Here is a 19,552-nt window from a genome sequence, read left to right as displayed (position 1 = left end):
CATGAATGATGCAGTTAGTGTGAACTGCTGCCCCAGCTTTGTCATGGATATTTGGGCTTGTCAGCTACTTAGGATTTTTCCAATTTCTTTCTATTCTTAACCTCTTCAACCCTTACACATCATATTGTCTTCAGTCTACTTATACTGATGATGCCCAGAGCAGCCAAGATCTATTCCATTTTCCACATATTCTTTGGAATTTAGTTGAAATACACAGGATTCAGTTAAATATCCAGACAGGCTGCAACAGAATAGTGAAATCCACCTGTTTTATTGAAGTTAAATGTAGAACTGAGGGTTTCCAAAACTAAATGAAGAAAACTCGATGCAACTAATGCTCCATTTCCACACATGAGAGATGTAGAATAGAAAATTCACTAATCATGAAGAAACATTCTAATCCTGCTAACTCTTTTAAGTGACTATCAAAGAGGAGAGACTTCTCTTTCACTTGCATGAATCAGAGGGCTAAAAATATAAAAATGTAACTGCTACCAATGGGCCAAAAGCAAACAGAGAACAGAATTTAGTGCCCTAATAATAAGGAAAGTAATTGCTGCTGAATCAAATTTCTCTCTTGATAAGATTTCAAAAACCACTAAGTACATATTACCCAGTGATGTGTGCATTCTTGGAAAAAGCTGCTGTGAATCTTCAAGGCAGCCCAGGCTTAAGTGATGTGCAAAGAACCTATGGTAATGAAGATGACATTAAAAGGTTCACAGAACCAGTATTAATAGCTAGAAGCAAGATGAAGCACTAGTTTTCTGCAAGGGATCATAGGCAAAAACACAAAGCTAAGAAGAAAAGAGAATGTGAATTTTAAGAACAGCTGAAAACAGCAGGTGAACTCTTCTATCTACAGTCACCTAGAAAATAAGAAGGGGTTTGAAGAACAAAGATGAGCCAGAACTAAAATTCTGTATGAATTAGAATTCCACCAAATAACTCCATATTAAGAATTATGCTGAGCAAACATAGCAGTAATTTTGAGACCTTGCTCAGCATTTGATGCCACAAGATGGTATAATTACATTATCTAGAGAAATATATCCCACAGCTGAGAGGATTCTTCAACGTATCATCCTAGAACCACACAATAGTTCTGACATTAAAAACCACTTGTTTCAGAACAAAATAACTGAATTTAAAGTTAATGGATCTCTTCATTGAGAAATGAAGCTATCTTATTTTGACAAATCTAATAATCTTTGCAAATAAAAGTCCAGTTTGAGCACTACATAAAGAAGACAAAATGAACTGTACTTTGAATATTTCCATATTTTGCAATTTAGCATTATTTTCAAGTGTTCCAGTTCAAACCTTTCATAAAAGCAAATACTGCATTTAAAAAAAGGAAAGTATTTCGCAAAATTTAGCTGGGTTTTGTACCTTTTGGAAACCCATAAATAATACTGGATGCAAAGACATGAAAGTGGAATCCCTCATAAACTTGTATTAACCAGTGAAACTAATCAGGCTAATTTCTCTGTCTAGCATGACTAAAGAGAAACACAAAAGAGAATTTTAAATGTAATGTTCACTATTATAGTGTCACTAGTTCCCTGTCTTAGGAAACAGCAAACATATTCTTTAAAAGTGAGGACCTTACTAATGTTGACACTGTCCTTTAAACAAACATGTAGGACAGAATGGATGGGCTTTGCCACAGGAAATAGAGTTACCAGCCCTGTAAGCATCAGTGAAAACAGGTAACTATTTGAATATAAGGGAGACTTCTGAAGTGCATTTTTGGGACTGGGTCCAAAAGAGAAGACATTACACGCTTGCAGTGGAATTCACAAGAAGTAGACTTGAAGTATAGGATAGTGAGTCATCAGGGACTTAGCTTCAGAAAATCCTTCATGCAAAGAATGATGCAGAACAATTGTCCTGCTGGCTGAGCATATACGTGCTGCTAGAAGAACCATAGGCTCGATTGGAAGAAAAGCTTGCTTGGAAGCCTGCTTCCAAAAAAGATATTTCTTAAACAATTCTTAGCATCAGATATAAATGTGAACTATCAGCCAAAGCAGGGTAGAGAAGGAAACAGAAATGGGTTAACTAGGTGCAGAAAATTGGTACTAGTGTTGAGCACATACTGGAGAACATCTGAGTATATTACTGTTTTTCTATGATGAATGATTAAAATAATTTTTTTTTTCCACTCACTATGACTGCTCCATTATGTATCATTAAGGAATGGAAATTTATGCATGCAAGTATTTGCCAGGCAACAAAAGGGGGATGTAGGGGCTATTTAGCATATGGCAGAAGAAAAATTTAACAATGAGATTTTACTAGCTAGTTTACGCAGTGGGCTTTGCCCACAATGGGCTAATTAACCTTAAGAAGATGCAAGATGAAAGGGGGTAAAAATCCATCTCAATTGGCAGTGCACTGTGTATGCTATGGTACTAATGATTTAAATTTATCTCAAAGAAGAGATATTTGGTGGAAATTAAAAAATCTGAAAATGTAATCATTATGGACCAGTTAGCTTGTAATAATACCCTTTGTATTATTGACAGGACAATTTACAGACTCTGAGGCTACAGTGATACTAGCAAGTTAAACAGTACCAGGGAACATTTCCCAAAAACTGAAAGTAAACCATCTGTAAAGTTAAACAGTAAGAACGGTGACTGCCACTGTTTTGGCCTGGGCCAACTAGCATTCTCCTAAACAATTCCTGAGCACAGCTGAGAAGCTATCATGGGCCCACAACCATTCCCAAGACTCACTTTGCATGGGGACTATCTGTTTTTGAGAGTAAAAGAATGTAATAGTATCTTCCCAAGCAAATTTCATTTAGTGGTATAGACAAAGACTGAGTTTTCCAGAGGCCATTTTACCTGAAGGTCAACCTAACCGAAGCTATTTCGCGAAGTTATATGGAGAAACCATATCTATAATTTTGATGAACAACAACCAGCCATTTTTGGACCTGGACACTGTATGCCATTAAGAAGGAAATACAGCTACTTTATATTTCCTTTATATGCACTCTCTGTGCCAATAACTGTTTGACAAAAGCCAGAGGGCACTCAGCCAGAGACTCCATTGTAGAAGGAAAGCCATTCTTATCCAATGAAGAGAAAAACAAGATGCTTTGACCACCACTTAGGGAAACAATAACATGATCATCATCAATCAAAGCAGAACTGTGTAGCAGAGAAGACATTGCTACAGTCTTAGCATGTCTAACAACACTGGTGATTTAGCCCCTACCTTACTTGCCAAAGTGAGTTGCTTTCTAAATCAAAGTTTAGAGATCAACAGCAAGTGGATCACTGGATAAAATGAGGTGAGGGGTCTTAACCAGCTCCCTAACTCTGCTGTGCACATATTTGATATGAATGTGCAATGTTAGAAGATGAATGGGAGAGCTTCAATCTGCAAGGCTGCACAAACTCTGACTGCAAAATCGGAGCCTAATACAAGAAAATAAATTAGGTTCATTTTTTGAGTACTAAACAAATCATTCTGCAGAAAACTTGATTCTCTAACATCAGTGAAACTTACTGCAAGAGGAAGTGCTTTCCAATGTGAGCAAAAACCAGAGTGAAACGAGAGTCAAAACAGACAGTAAAACAGAGTTACATGTTCAGTTAAAAGTGCAAGCCTAAATGAAGAGACACATGTCTGCAATGACTTTACAAACTAGGGTTAGGAGATATTCAGGAGCTCCTGGAATTTGGATCACAATGAAACTTCCATTACAAATTACCTTCAACAAAAACCTTCTTATCTTAGCAGGCAATTATTCAGAAATATAATAGAGGGTCTTGGGCAGCCTTTTATTTTAAATATTTATTCTGAATTAAACAACAGGTTGGACTAGTCTAAGGGGTGGACCAAATGCCTGATGAACCAATAATGTGGGAATTACTATTTTGTGCTTCATGAGATGTTACTTTAAATATTTGCATACAAAAAATTTACATAAAAAATTCTAACCCAAGTTTTGCCTGAAGGAGTATCATTCAAAACAAACAAAAGAAGCATAACAATGCTATTGTTATATTGCTTTTGTTACAGAAGCCTAATATGGACCAAAAACATTCCTATCAATTAGATTTCAATTAAAATTTTTTTTTTTTTTTTTTTCAAAATCAGAGTTATCATCCAGGCTACAGCAAGAATTGAGAATTGCACTGGGTACACCTCATAGCAGTACTTTTTAGCTACCCACACCAATCTCACAAGCATGATATGAATGCATAATACGGTGTGTTTTAGAAGGGGATGGTGACTATGCAAGATGATCAAATTAATAAAATGAGAAAATCATCCCCTTATAGACTTACTGTTTGAACTTTGTGGAAATCCAGGTAAGGAGGATGGACCATTCATTCCAGGCAGAAGAACAGGAGGAAGGCCAGGGAGTCCTGGATAAGCTGCCGGCAAACTGATACCATGAAGAGAACTGCTGTCCATCATGCCTGGCTGCTGTACTGTTAATCCTAGCACATCAGTAGCCTTCTTTATCCGATCCAATTCTTGCTGTGCCATCAGCTGTCTAACCGTTGTAGGAGCTAAATAATCTTTCTCCCGATCTAGCTGACTTCCCACAGTTTCTCTCACTTTTGTAATATGTTGTTTGGAAAAGATATGATCTCTTATGGACAAACGTGCAGAATATTTCACGCCACACAGAGAACATTCTGGCTTTGTCCCATCAGGTCCAGTCTGATTAATCATGAATGGCTTCCCTATGTTAATTTTGAATTTCTTTTCTTTAGCTCGTGCATTCTGAAACCAGACCTGGACCACACGTTTGGGCAGGCCAATCTCATTCCCTAGCATTTCGCATTCCTGCATTGTTGGAGTCCGGTAGTCACTAAAGCAAGCCTTGAGAACTTTAAGCTGAAGGTTACTCATTTGTGTTCGGAAACGTTTGTGGCCTGGCCGATCACTGTTTTTGGATTTAAAGGGATTGCTAGCTCCAAATGGGTTAGGTGAACTTGGATCAGCTATGCTTGAAGTTTCACTGCGGTCGGCATTATCATCAGCGTCATCAGTAATGTAGTAACTTTGGTCATGATCACCATCTTTTTCACTGAAATGTATTGAGGGACTTGTTAGGGAAAAGAGAAATTTATCATCGGTATTCTCATTTGTAGGTGTAGTTGCAGCTTTTGATAGCGTGTCATTCACAAGTGGTTTTGGTTCTTTGGGAGGTGATGCAGGTTTTGCATCCCCTGAACTGCCAGTCGTGCTTTCCATTTCATTGTTCCCCTCATCCCCTGTTGTGGCATCACTAATTGCTGTATTAATTGATGAAGTCTCATCAAAGTCAGTCTTGTTTTGATCATATCCAGAGTCAGTAGGAGGGGCATTCAAATTTTCTATATCCTCACTAGACTCTGCTTTAAAAGAAGAAGGACTTAAGAGGTTCTTCGGTGACATTTCTGCAGTTTTGCTAACAGGGGTTGATACAGTGGAGGCTAATTCATTTTCACTTGATAATTCAGTTTTTGCTAATGACAGTGATGGGTAATCAAAAAATATGTACTTTTGTGGACTTTCTCCTCCATCTTCAGTTGATATCAAAGGACTTGGAGGCAAACTATAACCGGCCTGTTTCCCTTCATTCCAATGTCGAGAGCGAATGTGACTTTCTAAAGCCGATTTTGCCTTAAACAGAGCTCGACAAAAAGGACACCTTTTATGGGACTGGGCTGGACCAACTGCACGGAATTGTCCCTTTCTTTCTCGGGCTCTTGTGTTCTGAAACCAGACTTGTACCACTCTCTTTTTCAGTCCCACTTCACGTGCAATGTGATCTAGCATCTTTCTGGTGGGGTTGGAATCTAGTAGGTACTTTTCATAGAGTATTTCCAGCTGCTCTGGAGTAATTGTAGTTCTTAAACGCTTATCACGATGTTGATCTTCTCCACTGTTTCCTCCCTCTTTCTCACTACAGTTATTGTCTTCTTTATCATCTAGTTTTCGTTTCAGGGAACCAGAAACTGTAGCTGGGTGTGCCGTATGTGATGAGCCAGTCTGTGGTGGCATCTGAGCAAGAGAACTATTAAGTAACTGTCCGGTCATCAAAGGATTATTGGGGTCAAATATCATATAGGGCATATCCATTGGCCTTTCTAAAAACTGTGAGTGAAGAAATTGGTTTTGAGCTGCTAGGAAATGCATGTGCTGGTGCTCTTGCCAAAGTTCTAGAGTTGGAAAGGCAACTGTACACTGATCACATTGGTACTGTAATAACTGAGGAGGTAGACTGTTCTGTAGAGAAGTCATTGAAATTGGTAAAGGACTGGAAGGAACAGGTGTGGTTTGTGATGCAGAAGGAGGTCTCCCTACTATCTGTGATTGTTTTTGTTGCTGTGGTTGAGAAGCTGAGGGCTGAGGGTCAGAAGAGGTTACTGGAGTAGACTGTACTGGTTTGGCGCTTTGGGAAGATGTATCAGTTTGCTTAGCGATGGTTTCATTTTGTTTTGGTTTTTCTGTGGCCTCTGGTTTAGGAGAAGACTTCTCAGGTTCTGGTTTGGGTGATGGAATCAAAGGAGTACTAGAACCAGAGCCAGAGCTTGCTGCTGTAACTGCCAGGCTTTTTGATGAGTCGTTTTGGCCAGAAGCTGTGCAGTTCTTATACACTGTTTGATCAGAGGCATCCATAGAATCTTCAGTTTGGCTTTCATCTTGAGCGTCGTCATCTTCATCTTTATAACACTGCTTTTTCTGGTGTGTAATCAAATCAAAGATCCTGGGGAAAACCACACTGCATTTTTTGCACTGATATTGCATGTTACTAGTTCGAATGTAACGCTCATTCGTCAGTTCCCTTTTCTCATTGTCTTTAGTTTCAGCTTGATTTTCATAACTTTTGCGAGCTTTTTGTCGTGCATTTTGGAACCATACGACAATAACTCGAGTAGGTAGGTTAAGTACAGTTGAAAGTTGTTCAATTTCATCATCCTTTGGATAAGCATTTGTGTCAAAGAAGTCTTGGAGGACACGAAGCTGGTAGTCAGTAAACCGAGTCCTAGATGATCTCTTGCTGAAAGATGCATCAGACTTGTAAGGTTCTACAGCTGAAGGTTGAGGATCTATTCTGATATCTTCCAATACTGTTATAGGAGGGTTGCTGAAGTTATATGGAGAATCTTTATTTCTCTGTCGTTCTTTAAACAGCGTATTACGAAACCAGTGCTTGATAACTTTCTGTGAAAGACCAGATTTCTCAGCCATTTCTTGGATCTGCTCTTCACTTGGAGAATTGTTAATATCAAAATAAGCCCGCAAGATTTTTAACTGGTCATCTGTGATTCTTGTACGTGGACGCTTGAACTGAGAGTGCCGCAGGAAATTGGGATCTAATCCCAACTGCTGCTGACAAAGCTGGGTAAGATCTGCAGATAAAGTATCCATTGGTGGCAACTGGAGGGCAAGCTGAGGAGGCAATGCAGGATGCTGCACTGGCTGCATCATAATTGGAGGGAAAAGTGGGAGATCAAGTGAAACGGGAAGCTGGACTTGAGGTGGGGCTGATGGTGGCGGTGGTGGAGGAGGAGGTGGCGGTGGTGGAGGAGGTGGCGGTGGTGGTGTGGGTGGCGGAGCTTGCAAAGGAGTGGGAGTTGTGTTTTGAATTTTTCCAGCTCCAGCTGAAGAAGGCTGAGAAGGAGTTGGAGGAGGAGGAGGTGGTGGTGGTGGAGGAGGAGGTGGCGGAGGCGGTGGTGTTTCTGGAGAAGATGGAGAAATTGGATAAAGCTTGTCATATGCCTCCCTGTACTGTCGGGCAAACTTTTCTAACGCTCCATATGGAAAAAACTGTCCATGCACATGTTCTTGATGACTCTTCAGAATAAGAATGTTGGAAAAGAGCTTACTGCAGGTTCCACATTCCAGTTTGTCTGTGTTTTCACCTTCACCAGTCTTGCTTTTTTTCTGTACTTTTTGTCTGTTCTCGTTGTATTGGATAACTAACTCAAATCCAAAGTTCTCCAACAAAGCCTTGGCTGCATTCCCCCTTGCTCCAGAAGCTATTCTGGGTGGTGGGATGGCTGATTCTGAGGATTTCGGCTTCTTCATGTCTTTGTTTTCCTTTAGTCCTTCATTCTCATTAGTAAATTCTTGCTTTGGCTTCTCTTGTTTCTCAGAAATTTCTTCTGACTCCTTATATGATGGCATATCCTTTATCAGCTGGCAGTCTGTACTTACTAAGGTATTTTGCTCTGCTTTCATCAGCTTGCTACTTTGCTGCTGCTGTTTTTGGGACTGAAGTTGGGGTTGGGTGGATTGATACTGTTGTGCTTGTTGCTGCAGTATCTGCAGCTGGGTTTGGCCAACATGGTGCTGAGTTTGTATCTGCTGCTTCAAATCTTCTAGCAGTGATCCTGTCATACCAGCCATTCCAGGCATACCGAATGTGGCAGAACCAGGCAAACCCAGATCTGGGCTTAAGCTAAATTCTGTCCCAGGTATATAGAATGGGAAAAGGAACTGAGGCTGTTGAAATTGCAGCAGTGCTTCTGGTGTCATTGGAAAGTGAGGCAAAAAAGCTGGGTTTAGAAACTGGGGTTGAAAGAACGCAGCTTGCTGTTGCAGTTCATGCTGTAGTTGCATTTGAAGTTGTGCTGGTGACTGGGGTGGGTGATGTGTAGGCTGAGCAGAAATTAATTCAGAAGCTTGCTTTTTATTTAATTCTTTGGCATCTAAATGTGTTTCTTTGCTGTTAACTGCTGGTAAGCTCATAGATTCTAGCATTCCTTGGCTGGGGCTATTAACATTCCCTGCTGCACTATTTCCGCTACTTATATTACCACTTGGTTCTAATTTTGCAGCCCTTGCCTTTGTCTGATGAAGCACAGATCTCATATGGATTTCCAATGTAGAACTTTGGCTATATGCAACATTACAAATGCTGCATTTGTAGGGTTTGTTGTCAGTGCTGCTGTTGGTTTCTTGAGGGACAGGACTTGATGCTTCCTGCAAAACCTTTTTGAGTTTATGTAGATGGGACACTGAGTTATAGTGGACCAAGAGAATGTTCTTTTGGGTGAAAGACTCTTTACACACCGTACACTTATAGGGGCGAGATGGATCTAGAAATTTTTCCATAGTAAAATTTGGCCCTTTTCTAAAAGGTAAGGTCCGCTTTGGTTCTGAGCCCATGTCATCTGGAATAGAGCTGCTATCACTTCCTACAGGACTTGCTTTACCTTCCTGGTCCATCTCATAATCTCTTTCTATTTCCTGTTCTAGTGCATGATCATCTTGTGCTATACTTTCACTTTCTGCCCAGAGTTCACCATTGACAGGTAAAGATGCACACAGCTGCTGAAGTTCGGCTTCATTGAGTTCAGGGTGGCCTGCTTCCAAGTGTTTTTTTAAAGCCTGGAATGTACGGAAGCTACGTTGGCAAAGGCTACACATGGTAGCTGCCCGAATAGCATGATACTGGGAATGTATCTGAAGCTTCTGCATAGTCTTAAAAGCCAAGCTACAATGGTTACAACGGTACTTATAGACATGGCGGTCAGAAACAGAGAGCTGTTGCTTCTTCTGCTGTTCATTTAGCTGATCCGTCATTGAGTCAGTGGTCTTTATCTCCTTACTGCTGCTCTTATTCCAGTCTGGTGTTTCAGTAGATTCCTTAGGTGGCTTCTGTTCCTCAGTCTTAATTTCCATTCCAGTTTTCGATTCATCGATCCCAGGGGTACTTTTCTCATCCACAGGACTTTCACCTAGTTAAAGAAAGTGAAGTGTCTTTTACACAAGTAGAAGAGAACAGCACATAGTATTAATTTATTTTTTTTCCATCAGAAATCAAGTGAGGCAGCTGGTATGCCATGTGTTGGCCTAGCAAAATATAGCAACACAACCTTGCCCCCGAGAATAAAGCAGACAGGACCAACAGGAGGTTAAAAAAAGTAGAAGTAGCAAAATTCAAACACAATGATCAGACTAGCAGTGGCAGTTGGCCCAGTAGTGGCATAAGGCTTCTCTTTGTCATAAGGTAGGAGTTTACTCATACAATGGGAGCACCAAACAAGGAAATAAACAGTAGGGAAGAGGGAGGGAGTAGAAATGGGGACAATAGGTAGGACAGGTGATTAGAAAGGAGGAGGAAGGTGGTCTGAGGAGAGAGGGAGGAGCATGCTGTAAGAGTGTCCTGGTTTCAGCTGGGATGGAGTTAATTGTCTTCCTAGTAGCTGGTACAGTGCTGTGTTTTTGAGTTTGGCATGAGAAGAATGTTGATAACACTGATGTTTTCAGTTGTTGCTAAGTAATGTTTAGACTAAAGTCGAGGATTTTTCAGCCTCTCATGCCCAGCCAGTGAGAAGGCTGGAGGGGCACAAGGAGTTGGGGGGGACACAGCCAGGGCAGCTGACCCAAACTGGCCAATGGGGTATTCCATACCATGTGACGTCACATCTAGTATATAAACTGGGGGGAGTGGGGGTGGGGGGGATCGCCGCTCAGGGACTAACTGGGCATCAGTCAGTGGGTGGTGAGCAATTGCATTATGCATCACTTGTATATTCCAATCCTTTTATTATTACTATTGTCATTTTATTAGTGTTATCATTATCATTATTAGTTTCTTCTTTTCTGTTCAATTAAACCGTTCTTATCTCAACCCATGAGTTTTACTTCTTTTCCCAATTCTCTCCCCCATCCCACTGGGTGGGGGGGAAGTGAGTGAGAAGCTGCGTGGTGCTTAGTTGCTGACTGGGATTAAACCACGACAGAGAGGTAGCAAAGCAGCTTCCCAGCACAGAAAACAGTAAGTGTCCAGGATAAGAAACCTACTATTGGAAATGCAGGGAGAATTGCTTGCCTAACATTCCCCATCGATGCTGGTAAAAGTGCCACTGTCTTTTAGGACTGGGTCTTATTTGCTGGTTAAACAAGGAGGGTCTTACCTTCAAAGTGGCTAGGCAATACTGTTTAATTTCACCTCTACCAAAAGCAAACACTCTGGCATACATGTGCATCCTGGTAACTCTGCATAGGTGCAGTCAGCCAAATTCAGGCCCCTTGTTATTTTTCTCTTTTTATCTATGTGGCTATATGCAAGCCAAAAGGATTCACTTTACTAAGAAAGAAACAAGTGGCTTATTTCTAAACTGCCCCTACCTAGCTTCTACATGTTTGGGCTTTTTCTTGCATACCTGGATATTTCCCAGATCCCTCAGCTGTAATGGTTGCAGATGTGTCACGTTCAGATTTCTCTGAAGCAGCTGCTGGCAATAGCATACTATTGGGCATCATGACATCTGGTACAGGAACCTTTGAAAACCAAGAACACAGTATTATTACAGGAAAAGTCACACTTTAATACTATACAACAGTATGAAATTATAATTCAAAAGATCTACCATATCTGGATCAAAGACTGCCAATACTAAACCAAGATCTTGATTCAGTCCTTGATAATGGCTCTGACAGACCACAAATCCAGAGCATCGGGTGTCCCTTGGTGGAGAATCAACTCAAACTAATCCACAATAAGGTGATGCTATAGAACTACATACAATCAATATTTCATTCATCTCAATGTCACCACAAAGATGGTTTTGCTGGCTATGTCAGGTTGGTTGGATTTATCAGGGGCATTCTCCTCAGACATCCTCCAAAGACGGAGATCATGTTGCGATAAGGTCACCAGTCAGTTCTTGACTGAGGGCATTCCCACTTTTCTTCACCTGTATTGTTTTTTAAACAAATGCTGGACCTTCCATGATCTTTGAAAGAAAAATGTAAGTTTATTTCCATACAGAAATAGCAACTTACTTCTATTTAAAATAAGATTTTTCTTTCTTGTCTTCAATTGCTTATGTATCTTCTTCATACTGCTTTACCTGTTGTGTTATGCTTTCAAATTATAGACAGAAATCTCTTAAGGATGTATTCTTATAGGTGTCTGAGAGTGCTCAGTTTAGTTCAGTCGACATGAATATTTGCTCAACACTTCATGTTTTCCTTCTGCTTAGAATGTTAAAACATACTCATATCTGAAATAAAGGATTGTCTAGGGCTTCATGCTAAGACTTAGCAGGACTGGGTTCAAACTCCTGCACTACCAGAGTCTGTGTAAATGACCGTGGATAAATCAGTTCAGACCATGCTGCCGCTCTTCATCTCTAACATAGGGGTAGTATTTCCTTACTTCATAGAGAGGTAACAAAAATATCCATAGGAGACATTTTTGGGTGGTAAATTACTATAATAATAGAAGCTGCATACATTACTAAGTAGGAGTAGAAACACCTTTTGTTCCTCTTTAACAGTTTAACAAATTATTTTAAACCTTTATTAGGAAACATAAGAATTATATCTATGTATGCATGTATGTACATCAATTGCCTGTTGGAAAAAAATATTCTAGACTTATTTTAAAAAGCCTGGGGCTTAGTATATTTGTAATTTAAACACGGCATTAATAGCATCCTCTCAGAGGACTAGTGTCTTTGAGTTTATTTGGGAGGGAAGGACTTTTAAAAAAAATTATGTAGATAACTGTAAATATCCCAGAGAAAAAAATTTGCTATGAATGGTATTTGTCATCAGAGAGTTCAGATATGGACAGAGCATATTAGTGTTAGCAACCAGGACAATTTAGATGATGCAGACTATGTTTTGCAGTCTCTTTCTCTGTCAAACAAACTTTTGGTTTTCCTCTCAGACAACTCCCCAGCACCTGGAGAGGAGAGGATAGATTTCAAAGTTGCCCAATATAAGCATAGAGGGAATCACAAAGAACTTGAAAAGATGGCTGATGCTGCTCTATATGGAGGGGGGCGGGGTGTCCACATTTTTCCAGTTTCCTAAAAGGGTCTGGGAAAGTTAAATTTCTACTCCATTTGCCTTGTGGTGGGCCAAAATTACATGGTCTGGCAGAGCTATAGTTAGTAGAAAACCAAGGAAAAGAAAAGAATAATCTCCAATTCTGTATTTGCTCATCAGCACTAGGCACAAGGAACCCTAGACCTTTAGGGAAGAGCTCTCTTAATTCTTTCCTATTTTTTTCCCACTTTACTTGGGAATGAGGTGGTAGGCCTACAACCACAACCATATAAATGAAGGAGTCATCTATGGATACAGAAAAAAATCCCTAAGGAGGTGGATGCCTGAGATTTCCAAGTGCACTTCCTTCTAAAAAGGCAAGACAACCAGAATTGGGGTGTCTTAGGAGGTCTATTTTCTAACTGACTCTATACTGTAATAATAAATACGTTCTAGATCTGATTGTGTCTTTACTGACATTGTTTTGAATGGTGCTGAGTCATTATTTTTCAGAGAAATTTATTATTTTGACATGGTTTGTACAATTTTGCAGTGAAGAACGGGATTCTCCTGGTGAGGTTGGAATGTGTTTCATCCTCCAAATAGTTTGCTGATTATAGCATTCATCCCAATCATGGGGAAGCCAGTTCAAGTCCCTGCATGATCCAGGGTAAGTACCTGAAATCAGATATGCCATAGCCTAGAGAACTGACCTAACTTGATTCCTACCTATTCTTGGACTTGCCTTTCTGTTTCATACTCACGTTTATTCACAAAGAACTAAAGGGTCTTTTATACAGAGGCAGAAAGTAAGAAATAGGATATCCTGTACAATAAGATAATCATGTCCTCCAATTAGCTTCACTATTGATATTTTACAGTGAATTTCATGTAATAAAATGCAAGTACAGCCCAGCTATATGTAGGAATCCTTCTGCGTTTGGGAACTACATTCTGCAGGGAATTCCTATTATTTTACAAACAGAAGTCACAATACCTCTGAGACCTGGATATTATTAGACCCAATTTGCAGGTGTGCACTTAGAGACATGGACAGGCTTGGTTTTTCCAAGGTTAACGTCAATGAGGAACTGCAGGTTTTCAGCATCTTCAAAATCCACCCTCAGTCATTTTCCCAAGGGACGTCAGTCACTGGATGAGCTGGCAACAGAACCTCAGAGTCCTGACCCACTCCCCTCCTCTCCTCGGGCTACCTGAATACTATGTCACGACAAGTACATTGCCCAGAGGCCCAAGTACATTTCTGTAGCATGTGCATGAGTATTTGGAACACTTACAGTCATGAGCAGTTTCTCCACACAGTCAGGGGACACACTGTGCAAATGGGTCAAATGAAGCTGGAGATGCATTTTGTTGCTGAGGACATCCTGGCAGAGGGGGCAGCAGATAACAGGTTGCATTGAATGCTGTGACAGGACATGCATCTGGATACGATTTGGGTCCCTACTATTGTAGTTACAATACGGACATTGATAGAACTGAAAAAAATCAAGATGAAGGCTATTAGTCAGTGTGCTTTTTGTAACTTGCTGATATTGCTATTTCAACGGCATATCATCTCTGTTTCATTCTTGAGTTATTTGAAAGAGTTCTAGAATGCAATTAAATTGTTACATTTTCTTTTACCTGCTCATGACAAAATTTATTGTCCTCTGGAGGCTTTGATTTTTTAGCTGCACCATCCTCTTCTTTTGCCAGAAGAAGCTGTTGTGCCCCTACCACAGTGTTCAATTTTGGTTCCTTCTCTGGTGTGACTATTCCTGTTCCAAAAACATAATTTTTAAGAATATATTTTAAACTTTAAAATATCCTGGTTTACAAAGAGGCTGTGATTCCAAAGCTCTGTATTGTCTTTGAGGGTCTTTTTTTTTTTTTTTTTTTTTTTTAAGTTCTGAGAAAAACTATAAATATAAAGAATAAAACAACTCTGGTAAGCACAAAGGTGAAAATACACTTTTATCCTTGATGGAGACTCTATAAATACATTTAAAAATGGACTCTTCTCTACTGTTTAGATAACCTTAGGTTGCCTTTAAAGATTAATCAATAATGTTCTTTCTTTAGTAGCTCAGTATGAATTTGTGTATTACATTAAAACAAATCAGCTTTTGCTTAAAAATCTTGTTTTCCAAAATAATTAATTTGCTGCTGTTTAATTACCCTCTCTCTTTTCTAAACTGTCTGAGCAATATGATTATTGTGCTGTTTAGATAACTCCTGCCTGGTTACAATTCTGAAGCTAAATATAGTGAAGCTTTAAAAGAAATACTGTGGAGAATAGGATTTCAGAGCTAACTTAATATTAATTATATACAAAGATCAGTCATTTGGGATTGCCTTAGATGTTTACACTGTGAATTTTTATAGTCTGGCATTTGTGATCAAAACCAGAAAATGATTGTTTTCTATAGATAGTTCTACTATTAAGTATTAAATACTATATTTAATATTATGCCTGAACTAGCTGTGTAATGCGGCCCAGTCTTGCACACATCAAAGAAAAGAGTGCAATTCTAATTTCCCAGTCCATCAGAAAATTCTTTCCAGCGTCAATTTGCCAGATAATCTCTTCTGCTAGGCTGGATATTACAAGAGCATTGGGTAGGCATGTCACATACATCTCACGACAAACACAAAACCTCATTTACCAACCATTCCAATCTCATCATAGAGCGGCATCATCTGACCTTTTTTCTGCTGTTTATTATGAGTATTTCTAATTTTAACTTTCAATTTTCACCATCTTCCAGTCAATTTGCAACTAAATTATTTCCAGGGTGAGGACACTATCACTGGACACTGGGTGCAAATACATCTTGAAATGCAATGAAGCTAAACCATTGATTGCTATCAGACCCAACGTAAATATATAGTCCAGGGGTAATCTGATTGTATGCTGTGCATGAAGATTTATCTTGATTTTTTTCAATCCACATAAGGTTCATATAAATGAACAAATTGCACCTCATTGCACAATAACCTAGGATTAATTTAAAAATAAGGTCATGGATGTTTTGGCAACAAAGTAAACATGAACAAAGAAAATACTTGTATATTTCTGTAGACAAACCCAAGAACTTTTTATTCTTATTATTTTCATATAGACTTTGTGCAATATTGGATATTACAAGAGCAACATTAAAGTGAAGTAAAATAAAAGAACAGTTTTCAAGGTAAATACCAAATCCTCATGGTACAATAATAAACAATTGAAAACTGAATCATACAGGGACATTTTCTGAAGGGCATTTTTTAAAAAAAACATAAACATACTTTATGACTTACACATTAATGGTGATTTTCCCACACATTGTTTTTCATTCCTAAGTTGCTAATTATTTCTTTTGCTGTAATTTAGACCAGTAATTTTTGCATGTTCTTGCTCAAATTAAAGCTTATTCCTGCCATATTTCCCTACTTTTAATGACCAGTTTGTCAACATTGGTTTAATATCTGAACAAGCTGCCTCCTGGAGCCCCACTGAATTTTTACACTCTCAGGAACCAATCCTGGAGGCCTCATTTAGACTGCTCAGCCAGTGCTGTGCTGACGACCTGAAGGACTAGCGATGCTTAAAGACAAAATCTACATGGTGCAATCACATAAGGCACCATCTTATTACTCACTTCGGTTTATAATACAGTACTCCCTGGCCTATCTGTATTTACTTGGCAATACACCATTATTATTTAAATGTCTTAACCGTGAGAATTATGGGAAGTAAAAACGTGACATACTACATTAACAGAGAAAGGTTGCTTCTCAGGTTTTAGAAGGATAGGTTCAAATTATTAACCTCTCTTCATTTCCAACTGTCAAAAACGTCTAACAATTGACTACTGTTTCTTACCTTTATCATATGTCACTTTTAAAACGTCCCTTTTTTTTAAAGACAAATTGGCCAAAATCTCAGCTGGTGTAAACGGACACTGTTATACAGGAAGCTGAATCTCAAAACCAAAATAAACCAATTCCGCCTTCTCTTCCCCTCATCATGCTAGATTGTTCTCAACGGGTTGTTACAGAAATTAGGATCCAAATTCTGCTCCTAAATTCACTTGTGCAAATGCATTTAAATGTGTTTTACCAGTGGTTTTTAGCTGCTAGTGAAATTTACCGTGGAGCACACTGTGTGTGTGCCTGGGCACACACAGGGTTAATATTACATATCATCTTCCACCACAGGATGGAATAACTTAATTACTTCAAAGGGCCTATAATAATCATGAAACACATAGTTCTTGTTTCTATAAAAACAAGGGGGTTTTTTGGTTAAATTTTCTTTTGCGGTTAATATAATAAAACCGTAGAGTTATAAAACACTGTGCTGGGGTCAATAAATGCATAACAAAGCACAGCTTTTTATTATGTTTACTATGATATTTATATAAACTGTCAAAATTTACAGAGGCTTTGTTGTTTTTGTTGTTGTTGTTGCTCTGGATTCATTCAACCCCAAGCACTGTTACTTCTTAAGCAACCAAAGTTACATCTGGCCTATAGTAAAGTAACCCAGTCCATGACTTATGGTGAGCTTTGCAGAAAAAAAAAGTGAGGTTGATTCTTCCCTCTGGCACAGGGATGCCACTCGCTCCTGCACGTGGTGAGGACCGAACCCCCCCCCAAGCCAGAGTATACGTGCCAAAACCAAAAGAGGTTGGCTCCTTACGCAATGGTCCAGCTATTACAACTCAGTGCCTCGTCTTGCTGTATCAACTTTCTGCTTTCCGTGTTGAATTCACTGTTTAAAGCAGCTTCCTGTAGGGAGGCTGAACAAAGTTACGGTCTTATAGGAAGGGTGTTGAAAGAGGAGGGAGAAAGGAGAGAAAATATTATGGTCCCAAGCATGCTGTGTGGCACTGTTTTCATAGCTAGATGTTCCACTGGCATGCTATTCTTACTAGGCAGTTGTAGGAAAAGACTAAATCTAGTTGTTATTCATGTTTTAAATGTGCACTTTTTATTCTTGAGACACATTATTTGTTGGGGTTTTTCCTAATTGTGAAATACAACTGCAATTCATTTTATATTATAAAATACGCAGCATTATTTTAGATGACTAATGTAATTTCAATACATTTAGCTCACAAACTAAGTTTAATTATAAATAAGTACCATGAAATAGATTAGTCAATGATTGTCAATTATTTAACTTGTGTAGGATTGCTAATATACAAATGACATAATTCACTGCAATTCAGATGTCATCACCTTTGTAACATTTTTGAAACCCCAAAATAAAAATAAAAATGTTTGTGTAACTAACAAGAAGGAGAAAGTTAATAAAATATGTATACTAGTGGAAAAAAAATCTGGAAAAGCCATAATCGAAATAGTATTTACTTATTTATGAATCTATGTATTTAATAAAGATTGCATAAGTTAAAACTTCTGACACATCAGATGATGTTATTCAGCCTCAAAATAATTCTAAAATTATAATTACTGGTAGAGTATTCTTTCTAGTTAGAGTAGAATGAAAGGATAATTTTCATTGCAATAATGAAGGTTAATTTCCATCCTTCCTCATGTTTACTACCTTATTACAAAGTGCTCCCCTTAGCCATGGCAGAGACATATTACATTTTCAATGCAAATGTATTAATCTGGATAAATTCCATATTAATTCTTGCACTGCATAGAGCTGTAATTTGGATTATAATTAATCTAAAGTGGCACTAGATTTAAATGACAATATAAATGAGGCATTAGCAGGCTTTTCTATTCTGAATGAATATTCAACAAATATAACTTGCATATTGCCAAGTCTCATTTTGAAAGCTCTACTCCTTGAGATAAGGTAAGCAATACAGCACAACAGCTTACACAAACATACTGTTACTAAATACATGTTAATCCTTTCTTGTCTAATAGATTCTATGCTAAAGAGGGGTCACACCACTTTCCCGTCTAACTTGTTAGTATTGTGATTAATTTATTGGTTTTCCTGAGATTTCTTTGGCAAGACTTGCAACACTCAGTTCATGAGAAAGCCCAAATTAACATTCAATTATACACAAGCAGTTATGCAGTCATTAGAAATACTTGTCAGCTGAGTGAAAATTAAGATGATGGTCTGAATGTTACATATGCGGAATTAATTTAGATTAGGAAAATAAAAGTTTCTAAAAGATTTAGGATTTTACAGTACAAACTGTTTTCTGCAAAGCACAAAGGCAATCGTGTATTTCAGCCCTTGTTTTTATATGAATCTTACTGCAAAGTTATTTGTGTAATTGCTGGCACGGGAATGCAGAACAATTATGCTGTTTTTTTGTAGTGCACCCAGTAGGCATCTGGATATAGGTTTGTCCTAATTAAACTTGGCCCTTATGAGTGGCTAATCCTGATGGAATTTTGAGAATTCCCCTTCAGTATTTTTTTCTAGATTCCATCCTTTATTTTGCTGGAGCTTTAATACCGTATTCTTTCTTGAACAACTCTAAATGGACCTGCCTAAGAAAAAGAGAGGGCTGATTGATAAACTCCCTGCAGCAGTTCACAGCATCCCCTAGGCAGAGTGTATGGTAGGAAATGGGGGCTGGAGGTGGCTGTCACCTCTCTCCCGGTGAGTGTCCAGGACAGCCCCTGATGGGACTGCACAGGAGCATCTATACTGGCCTGGGAGCATGGCTTTACTGCACTACAGACAGTATTTACCAAATCAGAGAGCCAGCCAAGGGGGATATGTATTTTAAACCACAACACATTTTCTTGCTCAACATCGTCCTTGTCATCATCGGCCTTTCTTCACTCTCTTGATCTCAAAAAATAAAGC

At 38.8% G+C, this 19,552-nt stretch overlaps 1 protein-coding gene across 4 annotated transcripts in view; it reads right to left on the bottom strand.

The window, feature by feature from the left end:
• The window catches only part of ZFHX4 (zinc finger homeobox 4), a 150,119-nt gene that overhangs the window by 3,734 nt on the left and 126,833 nt on the right, over window positions 1-19,552 (bottom strand). For all 4 annotated transcript variants that reach the window (XM_075023469.1, XM_075023472.1, XM_075023470.1 and 1 more), the window contains exons 6-9: window positions 14,401-14,534; window positions 14,052-14,252; window positions 11,139-11,256; window positions 4,311-9,707 (exon numbers count right to left, since the gene is read on the bottom strand). In XM_075023469.1, coding sequence (XP_074879570.1) covers window positions 4,311-9,707; window positions 11,139-11,256; window positions 14,052-14,252; window positions 14,401-14,534 — 5,850 coding nt within the window. The remainder of the gene's footprint in view (window positions 1-4,310; window positions 9,708-11,138; window positions 11,257-14,051; window positions 14,253-14,400; window positions 14,535-19,552) is intronic.

The sequence above is a fragment of the Buteo buteo genome, chromosome 3, assembly GCF_964188355.1.
Source record: "Buteo buteo chromosome 3, bButBut1.hap1.1, whole genome shotgun sequence".
NCBI classification, from domain to species: domain Eukaryota; kingdom Metazoa; phylum Chordata; class Aves; order Accipitriformes; family Accipitridae; genus Buteo; species Buteo buteo.
Note: the sequence above shows the minus strand (reverse complement) of the source record. Positions and strands in the feature narration are given on the sequence as shown.